The sequence below is a fragment of the Schistocerca nitens genome, chromosome 6, assembly GCF_023898315.1.
Source record: "Schistocerca nitens isolate TAMUIC-IGC-003100 chromosome 6, iqSchNite1.1, whole genome shotgun sequence".
NCBI classification, from domain to species: domain Eukaryota; kingdom Metazoa; phylum Arthropoda; class Insecta; order Orthoptera; family Acrididae; genus Schistocerca; species Schistocerca nitens.
Window position 1 is genome coordinate 589,043,304 of NC_064619.1, and position 13,461 is coordinate 589,056,764.

At 44.8% G+C, this 13,461-nt stretch overlaps 1 protein-coding gene across 1 annotated transcript in view; it reads left to right on the top strand.

The window, feature by feature from the left end:
* Positions 1 to 13,461, top strand: part of LOC126262846 (probable cytochrome P450 6a14) — an 86,815-nt gene that overhangs the window by 50,138 nt on the left and 23,216 nt on the right. Inside the window, exons 4-6 of the mRNA XM_049959712.1 lie at positions 2,281 to 2,543; positions 8,107 to 8,276; positions 13,156 to 13,374. Coding sequence (XP_049815669.1) covers positions 2,281 to 2,543; positions 8,107 to 8,276; positions 13,156 to 13,374 — 652 coding nt within the window. The remainder of the gene's footprint in view (positions 1 to 2,280; positions 2,544 to 8,106; positions 8,277 to 13,155; positions 13,375 to 13,461) is intronic.

Here is a 13,461-nt window from a genome sequence, read left to right on the forward strand (position 1 = left end):
ACAAACCCACTGCCGTGATTTACGGGAAGTGTGTGACTTGTGCGCATGCATCTGGTGCCACAACCCTCTTGAATCAAGTACTCCTCGAATCTCTGCCACACAGATACTCTGCCGAATTGCGTTCCAGAAGTGGACCAACACAATTTTAAGTAGGTGGTCATAATACACTACTGGCCATAAAATTGCTACACCACGAAGATGACGAGCTACAGACGCGAAATTTAACCAACAGGAAGAAGATGCTGTGATATGCAAATGATTAGCTTTTCAGAGCATTCACACAAGGTTGGTGACGGTGGCGACACCTACAACGTGCTGACATGAGGAAAGTTTCCAATCGATTTCTCATACACAAACAGCAGTCTACCGGCGTTGCCTGGTGAAACGCTATTGTGATGCCTCGTGTAAGGAGGAGAAATGCGTACCATCACGTTTCCGAATTTGATAAAGGTCGGATTGTAGCCTATCACGCTTGCGGTTTATCGTATCGCGACATTGCTGCTCGCGTTGGTCGAGATCCAATGACTGTTAGCAGAATATGGAATCGCTGGGTTCAGGAGGGTAATACGGAACGCCGTGCTAGATCCCAACGGCCTCGTATCATTAGGAGTCGAGATGACAGGCATCTTATCCGCATGGCTAACGGATCGTGCAGCCACGTCTCGATCCCTGAGTCAACAGATGGGGTCGTTTGCAAGACAACAACCATCTGCACGAACAGTTCGACGACGTTTGCAGCAGCATGGACTATCAGCTCCGAGACCATGGCTGAGGTTACCCCTGACGCTGCATCACAGACAGGAGCGCCTGTGATGGTGTACTCAACGACGAACCTGGGTGCACGAATGGCAGAACGTCATTTTTTCGGATGAATCCAGGTTCTGTTTACAGCATCATAATGGTCGCTGTTGTGGCGTAACAAGCTAGTCACGCCACACTCAGGAGGAAGCCGAAAGGCACGCGTACACACACGCCGACTGGCGTCAAGTCTGGAACAGGATACGTATTGAATACTATAAAGAAAATACGTATCTTTGGAATATACTTAGCTTTTAATCAATCCTTGTGATACATATCTCTTGACTATACAAATGAGACTCGTAAGATACATGTACTGTGACAATTGGCGCCTTGCTAAGTCGTAGCCATTAACTTAGCTGAAGGCTATTCTAACTGTCTCTCGGCAAATGAGAGCAAAGGCTTCGTCGGTATAGTCGCTAGCAACGTCGTCGTACAACTGGGGCGAGTTCTCGTACGTCTCTCGAGACCTGCCGTGTGGTGGCGCTCGGTCTGCGATCACACAGTGGCGACACGCGGGTCCGACATGTACTAATGGACCGCGGCCGATTTAAGCTACCACCTAGCAAGTGTGGTGTCTGGCAGTGACACCACAGTCGCATCCGTGTTTGGCGACATCGCGGTGAACGCACTTTGGATGCGTGTATTCGTCATCGTCATACTGGCGTATCACCCGGCGTGATGGTATGGGGGACCATTGGTTACACGTCTCGGTCACCTCTTGTTCGCATTGACGGCATTTTGAACAGTGGACGTTACATTTCAGATGTGTTACGACCCGTGGCTCTACCCTTCATTCGATCCCTTCGAAACCCTACATTTCAGCAGGATAATGCACGACCGCATGTTGTAGGTCCTGTACGGGCCTTTCTGGATACAGAAAATGTTCGACTGCTGCCCTGGCCAGCACATTCTCCAGATCTCTCACCAATTGAAAACGTCTGGTCAATGGTGGCCGAGCAGCTGGCTCGTCACAATACGCCAGTCACTACTCTTGATGAACTGTGGTATCGTGTTGAATCTGCATGGGCAGCTGTACCTGTACAGGCCATCCAAGCTCTGACTCAATGCCCATGCGTGTCAAGGCCGTTATTACGGCCAGAGGTGGTTGTTCTGGATACTGATTCCTCTGCATCTATGCACCTAAACTGCGTGAAAATATAATGACATGTCAGTTCTAGTATAATATATCTGTCCAATGAATACCAGTTTATCATGTGCATTTCTTCTTGGTGTAACAATTTTAATGGCCAATAGTGTATTTTGGCTCATCAGCGTAAAAGTCGTGACAGTAAATTTACACACGACTTGAGGTATCCTCATTCAAGGACAAGAACAATTCATTTGTGTGATTGCGTTTTGCCATCTAGTCATTGCGTGGCAGTGTAAGGCGTGTCAGAGCTGCTGAGGCGTGCGTCACAGAGACGAGCGACACAGTCGTCCCGTCCAGGGAGCCTCAGCTGAAGCCCCGTTTGTTCGCAGACGCTGAACGAGTGCGGCACCGAGATGGTGGAGGTGCTGTCCGAAGCGGCGCAGAAGTGCAGCGTCATCGAGTTCCGAGAGGCGTGCGCGCTCTACACGACCGAGGTGATCGGCTCGCTGGCCTTCGGCGTCAAGCTGAACTGCCAGCGGAACCCCGACTGCGACTTCCGGCGCTGGGCGAGAGCGCTCTTCCGCCCACAGCCACCCCAGATCGAGCGAGTCCTTATGGATACGTTTGCCCCGCACATCTGGAAACTCCTCACGTAAGCCACGCACGTGCACGACGGAGGCGCTTTTTACATTTTTGCGGTGTTAGTTTTCCAACAGGTTTGATGCAATCTGCCATGACTTCCTCTCTTGCATCCAACTCTTCATCTCATTGCAGCTCTTACACGGAACGCAATTCGTTGCCCCACCGGTTTTACCCTTTGCAACTCCCTTCTAGTACCATGCAAGTAATTCCGCTGTGCCTTAACACGTGTCCCCAGCTCGTGGTCGTAGACTGATGACCATAAATGTTAAGTCCCATAGTGCTCAGAGCCATTTGAACCATTTTTGAACCTTAACACGTGCCCTACCATCCTATGTCTTCTTCCAGCCAGCTTCATGTCAGCGTTTGCCACAAATTCCTTTCTTTGGCGCTTCTACAGAGAACCATTTCTTATCTTATAAGTCCAATTAATTTCATTATCGCTCTATAACACCCTGTAACGAAGCAGGGCTGCCCACTGCTATCCTGTTTTGGTTTTACACTCCTTTAGCAACTTAGTTAAGCAATTAACTTTTTTTTTTCATTTTCACTACTGAAGATTCCGAGTACAGATTCTGTGACCTTCAGCCTCATAGCACAGAATTCAGAAATAGTTTAAATAAAATTCCCCTAGTAAAATCTATTATTTCACTACATTGTAATGTCTATTCTGAAAGTAATGAGCTAATTAGTTTTATTGGAAATGCATCCTATTAAAAGTTATGAACAGTGACGTATATTGTGCAATACATATTAAGTAAAATTCGAATGAGCTAATAGATCGAATTTAGCTATAAGACTGCATCCAAAAGAAAGCCTAAATTTTACTGATTCCAGCAAAGTGTTTAAATTAACCTGAAGTCTATTAGTTAAATAGATGTTAAGACTTGAAATCTGTAGCCTGTATGACTTTCAGTGCCAATTGTGGCCAAACTACTGAATAATTCCGAGATCTGTTTTGATACTTTTGCTAACTATATTTTTCTACGTAAAATGACTCCAGTCTCAACTTTGTAAGTGCATTAATTAAGAATTAAGTAAATTTGAATAAGTAAAAATTATTGTTCAAGAGGGCTGCCATGGTTATAAGTCGGGAATTCCCACTGCGGATGCATAAGTTAGTTCTACGTATTTAAATTGATACAGCTCACTCATGTTATTTAAATAATAAAACCCAATAGTTAACATCAAAACCAATTACAAAGGATCATTTTAACCCTGGGAATTTATAAACTATAATATATTAACAGAAATAGTCAAATATTCAAGCACTCGTCTATATAAGGTCCGAGCTGGTGCAGTTCTCAGTTAGTTCTCGGTCAGATTCTCATGGAGCAAAAGTGCGGCAAGTCGGAGCCGGAATGTGATGTGATAATACTTGAAACAGAAGCTTAACTTTTCCGGTCGGTACCAAAAACGTGTAATTGTATTCGGCTTTGAGCATTTAACGCGTATTGTGAACATTGTTAAAGACTGGAAGTTTTTGATCTACCTAATGTGACGATTATTAAGCGTAAGAGGCCTGGTCACATGAATATTGTGTATGTGAGTGATAACAAATAAATCGCACTGCGGTTGTCATAAGCGTTCAACAATGAATACGGTCTAGACTTTTGATTTTGGAAAACGTAATCTAGGATCCCGGCTTCTTAATTGCAGTGTGATTTAGGTGAGACGGACGCAGCTACCGAGAAGACAATATTGAATAAGCAAAGAAAGGTAGGTCGGGAACACTGCGCACTATCTACTGGGTGACGTGAACTTTAAGTGGCACTAATACAAGGATTCAGCCCGGCACGTTTCAACCCCAACTCAATTTGCTTTTCTTTCCATTTTTCCCACAGTCCATGATTTATTTCCATTCAATGCTGGAACTACATAATCTGACAAATCCTTACTTTTCTTTTCTCTTCTTCTCTAAACTACTTTTACCAGCAGCCTGGATACATATACTATAAAGCTGATTATGTGGTAGTCTTATATTCCTCTGCCGTTGTCATCTTCAGAATTGTGAGGATCATACTCTGCCACAAGTTTCGGACACTAAGCTAAATAATCGTTTGGTTCCCACTTCAGCCACAGATTTCAAAAACACCGAAGGAAAGTTATTTATGCCTCCTGCCTTGCTTGTTTGCAAATCTTCCAAAGCTCTGCCAAATTCTGACGATAGCACTGGATCTCCTGTGTCTACCAAATCTACAACCACAGCACTAGCGTTAAGTAAACCCTGAAAGTTGCATCTTGCTACCCCAGCATCGTTTCACAGTATGGCATTTAGGGATGTGAGGTAGTGGCGTTCTTACCCCCACCTGCTCACTTCGCCCTCCACCTCGGCAGCAAAGCAGTGCCTGGTCATAGCGGACTCATGATCAACAGCAGCCGGCCGCTGTGGCCGAGCGGTTCTAGGCGCTTCAGTCTGGAACCGCGCGACCGCTACGGTCGCAGGTTCAAATCCTGCCTCAGGCATGGATGTGTGTGATGTCCTTAGGTTAGTTAGGTTTAAGTAGTTCTAAGTTCTAGGGGACTGATGATCTCAGCTGTTAAGTCCCATAGTGCTCAGAGGCATTTGAACCATTTTTGATCAACAGCAGGAGGGAGGGTTGGGGATATATAACACCACGTCCAGCAGAAGACAGGAAAATTTCTTCAAACCCAGCGTCAATGTGCAGACAGTCAACTACAGGTGCTACCATACAGGCAGGAGGTGGTACTGTTATCTATGTCAAGACATCACTACGGCATCACCAAATCCATCTGCCGGAGTTAGTCACACCAACCAAAGGGGTGGCTGTCAACACCACTGCCGGAATATAGTCTTTGTCGTGGACACCGGCCACACGAGGACTGTTCCAAGAGGCAGACTTCGACCCCCTGCTCGCCGTGGTGTTGGGGGAGGGGGTGGGGACTTTTTATTGCGGTCGATTTCAACACAAAGAGCACGGTATGGAATTCTCGCCAGTGGCCGTCGTTTTTCTCGCGCTGTACAACGAAACGGCGCTGCCACCCTGGGATCATTCGACCCCACCAGCTATCTCAGCAGAGGCCTGCCAGACATGCTCTACATTGCTTGCAAATGATAGAGCACAGCAATCAGTCGTCCTTTTCTTTCAGGTTTTATTAAGGAAATCTAGTTTTCGGCTAGTTCCTAGCCATTATCAATGCACTAATTCATTGTATCAATGCATGTCCTAGGACATCAGTCCCCTGTTGTGTGGGCTTCTGCCACAGTTCGTTCAAGACTACTCATTCGTAGTATCAATGCATGTCACAGTACGTCCATCCCCTGTTGTTCGGGCTTCTGTTACAGACTACTCTTGAATGAAATGACCCCAGACAACAGGGGACTGACGTACTAGGACATGCATTGATATCATGAAATAGTGCACTGATAATGGCTAGCCACTAGCCAAAATCTAGATTTGCCTGAAAGAAAAGGATGCCTGTTTGCTGGCCTCTATCATTTGAAAGTCATATCACAGTCGTTGACTGCACCCACATTCCTAATGGAAGGTAACTTGATGCTCTACATTGTCCTCCAGTGGGTTGTAGGGCAATTCAAGTCTGCCACGGCGCAAAACATCCTGTCATTGAATCACGCCCCTTTCAATTTCGACGTGGACGTTGTTGGTGCAAAGCTGTCAGCTAGCTGCCCAAACTACCGAAACATGGACGGCGAGCGCTCGACTTACCTCACTCCTGATAAAGTCGGGGCCGACGCATTACTAGCCTCTCTCAACTACAGAACACTGAGCAGCACAACAGTCGCGAGACTTCTCAAGCCAACTCCCGTCCCACATGCTGGCGGCGTTCACCGAGAAGGACCGGTTGTTCCCTGACTGGCAGCCAACCCACCAATCAGACACGAAACGCTGCCTCAGCCGCGTGTAGCAGGAGGTGCAAGTTGCCGTTGAAGAGCGCAGGGACTGAAACTGGTCACATCTTGTGTGCACAGACAATCCTAATGACAGCAGCACATGGAGAGTTATCAAAAGTTTTTTGTGTCACCAGCAGCGCATCCCACCACTGCCGGACTGCCAAGACTTCATCTGCGAGCCAGATGCCAAGGCCAGAGTGCTGGTCGACACATTTGTGGCCAACTTCAAGCCAGTTACTGACACGGTGAAGGAGAATCACCTCCGTCGAGTGGAAGGGCGCCTGCCCGCCTTCTTGGCATCCAGGGCAGAGACAGACATCATTCAACTGAACGCAGAGGAAGAAGTAGCTCTGCGACTCTGGTCACTGGAACTCCAGGAGGGCAGGAGACAGTGGTGGGGACAACAACCACCTGCTGAAGAACCGTTCACCAGGGATCCATCAGCCATTAACCGATATCTTCAGTAAGATACATCGGTCGTGAACCTATACCTCCACATGGAAGCATATGGAAGCAGTGGTTATCTCAAAATCCTACAAGGAACAACATCAGACAGCCAGCTACAGTCTCATCAGCTTCCTCCTGCCCATCTAGAATGTGTTCGAGAGTCTGTACATGAAGAGGCGCATACAACACACGAATCAAGAGGGTATCATATCAGACAAACAGTTTAGATTTCGGAGTGGCCACTCCACCTCTCACCAGCTGCTGCTGCTGATGATGGAACCGGCGATAAGGGCGCTGAAAACAAGTGAGTACCTTAGTACCTTGGAGATGTGCTTCTCGACGTATCCAGGGCATTTGGCTCCATATGGCACGACGGCTTTGTGTGCAAGCTCTTTGAACTCGGGATACTGACGTCGCACTGGGTCTTTCTTTGGTCCTACCTCACTGGAAGGCCCTTCCATGTGAGAAGTCGAGTCATCCTCCAGTCGGCTCCTCCTGGAACTGGGTCGCCAACAACATCACATACCGATAACACGTTGGCCAGACCTGCTGAGAGAATAATTTTCTCTGTAGCTGCCTGAAGACAATTCGCTTCCACATCACCAGACGCCACTCCTTGTGCGAGGACAAGCAAGTCACCATCCGGCAAGTCAGGTAATCATGATATCACAACGTGAGGTGTAGCAGAAATAACACGCTAATGTTTAACCTGCGCAGAAGCCGAGCAAGGTATGCTCGACAGATAAGCGACCAGAAGACAGTCATCAGGGCCGCCTGAAGATGGCAACCAGGCACTTTTCCGAAATACCGCACCATTTGGACGACGCCGCCTGGCTGAATATCCAGATCATTTAAAAAAAACCATATTACTGTTTGTTATATAAAACTGGCAACAACTAGAAATTAGCTAATACTACTCGATATCATTCGGCTTCTATAGTTTGTACAAATCCTGGCATACAATTCACTGAGTGCCTTCTTATATCACACGATACAGTGCAGTTGCGTCAGCAAACAATAGTATTACTATATTGTTATAGCCTAATCCAAAGTCTGGGGAGTAAGACAGATTGGGAATAGTCTTTCACAGTCTGTTTCTATTGTTCAAAATCACCCCACAGAAATATCACTGTTTTCAGTTTAGATAATGTATCAGTCTAGGAAGGGATTTTCTTTTCACATTCTTCACTCTTGTCACATTCTTCACGGTACCGGTTTCAAAACTAGTTTCAGCATATTTTCATTTATTTTTCAGATACAAAGCAGGTAGGAGGGACATTTTCAAATACTTCGATGACATGGCAAAGGAAACGCTACAGCAGCGCCTGAAGAGTGGTACAAAAAGAAACGACTTCATGGACCTGTTCACTCAACTACACACCAAGGGCTCCGTCGATGGGGAGAAGAATGGAGGCGAGGGATGGAGTAAGTACTGATTGTCTGTTTGCAAATGTGCTGTTGCTACTTAAAAGATGTTGTCCCCATTTCATAATTTACGTAAGCTTAGTAAGATTTCTTAAAGCAATGTGATACAAATCGTTACTGTTTACGTCCTGCAAAGAATATTTAGATTTCATCACAACGAGGTGGGGCACTGGTTTTTGGAAATATCTAGAAAACTACAAATCGGAACTACGAAAAGTTGAAATAAAAGTTATTCGTCTCTAAGCGGACATCCAATGACGCTAAACTCGACACTCCTGCCCGATACCCATGGAGCCGGAGGGGCGTTAACTTTGAAATCTTAAATATGAACCCGCATTATTTTTGCGGGTTCGGATTCTCCGGGAAAAGTACGTAACTTTTGACTTTTGAATTTAACATTTTTTTCGTTGCGTGACAGATTGTACTGTAATCGACAAAAATCAAAATGGACTAAAAACCAATAAAAAATTATAACATCTTAAGAAATATCCCGGGTGATCAAAAAGTCAGTATAAATTTGAAAACTTAATAAACCACGGAATAATGTAGATAGAGAGGTAAAAATTGACACACGTACTTGGAATGACATGGGGTTTTATGAGAACAAAAAAAAAATGTCCGACAGATGGCACTGGACAGCAAACCGTCAGTGACTGCTCATGACAATCGTGTATAAAAGGAGCTGTAATGAGATAGAGAATCAGATGCGCCAGCAGTAGCAGCATGTTGACGGTACCTGAAAAGGCGCTTTAAGTGAAGCTGTATTATCAGAATGGGGAATGTGCTAGTTCAGCGTTACGATCCTATCGCCATAGGAACGGGATTCGAACGGGTAAAGGTCCGTTGACAAATGCAGCTGTGGCGAGAATGATTTCGCAGTTCGAAGCCACGGGTTGTTTAGACGATAGACCCCGCAGTGGCCGACCAAGCACAAGGCGTAATGCTGCAGAGACAGTTCAGGAAGGAGACTGTAGCGGGTTCGTCTATGCACGGGAAAGTCAGCGCTCGTGCAGTGGCTCGTCGCACCGGCATTCCATACACACTGTTTGGTTGGCACTTAGGCGTACCCTCCGATGCTATCCGTGCAAAATCCATCGGCATCTTGAACTGTTACCTGGCGATTTAGTGAAGCGGAGGGCATTTGCGGTGTAGGCGTTTCAAAAGATCGCGGAAGATGACGATTGGTTGAGTAACGTGTTGTGGACCGATGAAGCTCATTTCACGCTCCGAGGGTCTGTCAACGCCCACAACTGCAGAATTTGGGCTACCGAAAATCCTAGAACTGTCGTGGAAACTCCATTGCACGGCGAGAAACTCATGGATTAGGTTAGATTTACCACATCTACCGTTATCGGGCCTTTTTTCTTACAGGAAATGCGTGATTCTGGTTTTGTAACTGCTACCGTGACGGGTGAGAGGTACGCCGGTATGTTACAGAATCGCATCATCCCCAGCCTGGCTGATAAACACCTGCTGGAACGTACGATGTTTATGCAGGATGGCGCTCCACCCCATATTGATAGACGCGTGAAAGATCTCTTGCGCGCGTCGTTTGGTGATGATCGTGTGCTCAGCCGCCACTTTCGTCATGCTTGGCCTCCCATGTCCCCAGATCTCAGTCCGTGAGATTATTGGCTTTGGGGGTACCTGAAGTCGCAAGTGTATCGTGATCGACCGACATCTTTAGGGATGCTGAAAGACAATATCGGACGCCAATGCCTCACCATAACTCCGGACATCCTTTACAATGCTGTTCACAACATAATTCCTCGACTACAGCTATTTTTGAGGAATGATGGTGGACATATTGAGCATTTCCTGTAAAGAACATCATCTTTGCTTTGTCTTACTTTGTTATGCTAATTATTGCTATTCTGATCAGATGAAGCGCCATCTGTCGGACATTTTCTGAACTCTAGATTTTTTTTTGTTCTAATAAAACCCCATGTCATTCCAAGCATGTGTGTCAATTTGTACCTCTCTATTTACATTATTCCGTGATTTATTCATTTTTCAAATTAATACTGACTTTTTGATCACCCGGTACATCAGATAAGGATCCCAAGATGTTATGAAAGCGGTTATTCTAAAATCTTTAATGAAAAACCTGTTTTAATAGCAACCAAATTTGATTCTCCAGAATATAATACTTTGCTTAGTCTGGTGTAATTTCTGTCGCATTTGTTACTAAGATGGAAAGCAGTTGGACCAATTCGTTGGTTTATGCAATGAATTAGAAACTACTTTCAGAGTTACCCAGGAACTGTGAAATAAATTACACCAGCAATATGGACAAAGTAATATATTATATTCTGGAGAATCAAGTTTTTTTGCTATAAGAACCGATTTCTCATTAAATTTTTTAGAATAACTGCCTTTCTGATCTCCTGGGTTCCTAAACTGACGCGTATTTCTTGGGGTATTATCATTTTTCAGCGCTTGTAACCCATTTAGATTTTTATCTGCTATAGCGCGGTCCATCACCCAACGAGAAAATGTTATCTACAAAAGTTACGTATTTTTTCGCGGAGAAACCGAATCCGCTATAAAAAAATGGGGGTTCCTATCTAAGACTTCCCTCTAGTCTCCTGAGGGTGGGGTAGCGGGGGGCGGGGGGGGGGGAGGAGAATTTTATGTCACTGGATGTCTGCCTAAGAGAGCACTCCGTCTCATCATAAATCTCGTACCCTTCATCAGGCCACAAGTGGGACATCAGGACCATCCGACCGCCGTATCATCCTCAGATGATGGACGCAAAAACTTCACTCATATTTACAGCTATAACTGATGACTGCGGCTGCAGTCAGGGCATCCGGCCACAAAGTTACTTAAAAATAAAACCAACAAAACTTGATTACAGCTAAATCAGTATCTAAGACCTCGTAAACGCTTACGAAAAGAAAGAGAGAAAGACCAGCGGAGACCACCACTTATACTAAGGTTACCGAAACTGAAGATCACGTCACCATGGTTAGAAAACAGATTGATTATTCCTCATATTTAGTTACTTCCACGTGGATTTGGTTAAATTCGCCAATAAAAATAAATAAATAAAACGTTGGAAATGCACGCGTAACTAGAGTCCACCCGCTAACCCACTCATTTCTGGGCTATTGTTGGCTGTCAAAATATTACGGAAAGCTTGCTCGGCACAAAAAATCACTGCAAAAGCTGTTTCTTTCTCTCTTTTTCTATCAGAGGGGGATAGGGGGGGGTTGTTAAGGCTCAATGCTACTTTTGTGAAATTCACATTATTTTCATTTCCTGTTTTTGAACACTAGCTGAAAAAACGCGGCAGTCCTTCGTTATTCATTTTGGCACTTTTTTCAGGAACGAAAACAAAACAATGAAATGTGTTTGTATTGAAGTATCGAAAATACTTCATTTCTACGTATCACGTAAATATTTTTGAAATTATGAAACAGTCGTAAAAAGAAATATGCGTATTGTAGAAATTTAACAAATTTATAACTACAGTATCCAATTTAAGGAACACGACTCCGGACAGTTTCTGTTCGCTGAGCACAGATGCTTCGCGTAGCTACAACGCGATTTTGTAAACGTCTCAATGGCGGCGCCTCTTGGCTCTATAGACTGCTACTGTTTTTGCCCCCAGCCGTTTGTGCTTCGTGGTTGAAAGCTGTGAAAAGCGCTGTCAGGTGTCAGGGATTTCGTTAATTTTACTCGACTGTAGAGTGCCTTACAAGTAAAGAGTAAATTCATTAAAACTTCATGCATGACAGGGCAACTTTTCGCGCATCTCAGTTTTTATGACGTCATATCTCTCGAACTATGTGTTCTTGTAGGTACATTCAGCGGTCTGTGAAACATGTTGCGAATAGTATTAGTAGAAAATGAGTAATAAATTTAAACGTCAAGCATGATGCGGCAGTTTTTCACGCATCTCAGTGTTTATGGCGTCATATCTTCTAAACTCTATTAGGTAGATGCTTATGGCGATTTTTTCCCGACAGCAAAGAATGTGTGTTCCAAATCTGGCCGAAATCGTTCCAGTGATTTAGGAGGCCACACACACACACACACACACACACACACACACACACACACACACACACACAAATTTTTATAATGTGTATGCATTTAATGGTTTCTTCTAATAATGTGGGCAGTCTTTGACAGCCAAAGAAATATGTCGTTTTCCATGACAATAATTATTAGATACAGAGTATCTAGCTATACCAGTATGGCACAAGCTGTGGAGCTACCTGGGTATAATTTGGATTGAAATTCTGTATTTACTATTAAAAGCAGTCTTGATCACGATTTATTTATCAAGGTGACCGGTTTCGACCACTACTGTGGTCATCTTCAGACCATTGAGTAGGAACCTCTTTCTGTTGGTGATTCTTTGGCAGAAAGAGGTTCCTCCTACTCAATGGTCTGAAGATGACCACAGTAGTGGTCGAAACCGGTCACCTTGATAAATAAATCGTGATCAAGACTGTTTTTAATAGTAAATATTTGTAAGACATTGATCACTGCCTTTCCCGTAATGTATTCAAAAGTAATGAAATTCTGTAGCTCTTTCAACCGCTTTGATCTAGGATTCGACTTCAAATAACCGTCTGGCCATTAAGGCTGACATTTCTTATGGTTCTGCTACTTCAGATGAATCTCACCAACAAGGATCCTTTCTAACTCGCTCATCCTACCTCTACCCTTGTCTCCATGTCCTGAAATGGACACTGGTATGAATAAAAACGTAACAAAATTAAATCCATTCTAAGCTAAGAAAATTTGATTCTGTATTATATTTATTCTTTCTAGGACATTCCTAAAGCTGTTGCTAAGCAGCAACGGTAGAGCTAACTCTTTTAGATATTAACTACGAATAACTTCGATTTACGAAATTTTGTAGAACTGACGGAGGACGAGGTGGCAGCGCAGGCCTTCCTGTTCTACACCGCCGGCTTCGAGACGTCGTCGACAACGATGAGCTTCGCCACTTACGAGCTGGCAGTGAACCCGGACATCCAGGAGCAGGCGCAGAACGAGATAGACTCCGTACTCGCCGAGAGTGGGGCTCTCACGTACGACGCTCTCAGCAACATGAAGTACCTGGACAAAGTCTTGGCAGGTACGCTCTCAGTCCTTTGTAGCTGTCGCACTGTAGCACTGAAATCAGTAGGTCCATAATCTACATCTACGTACACACTCCGCACAT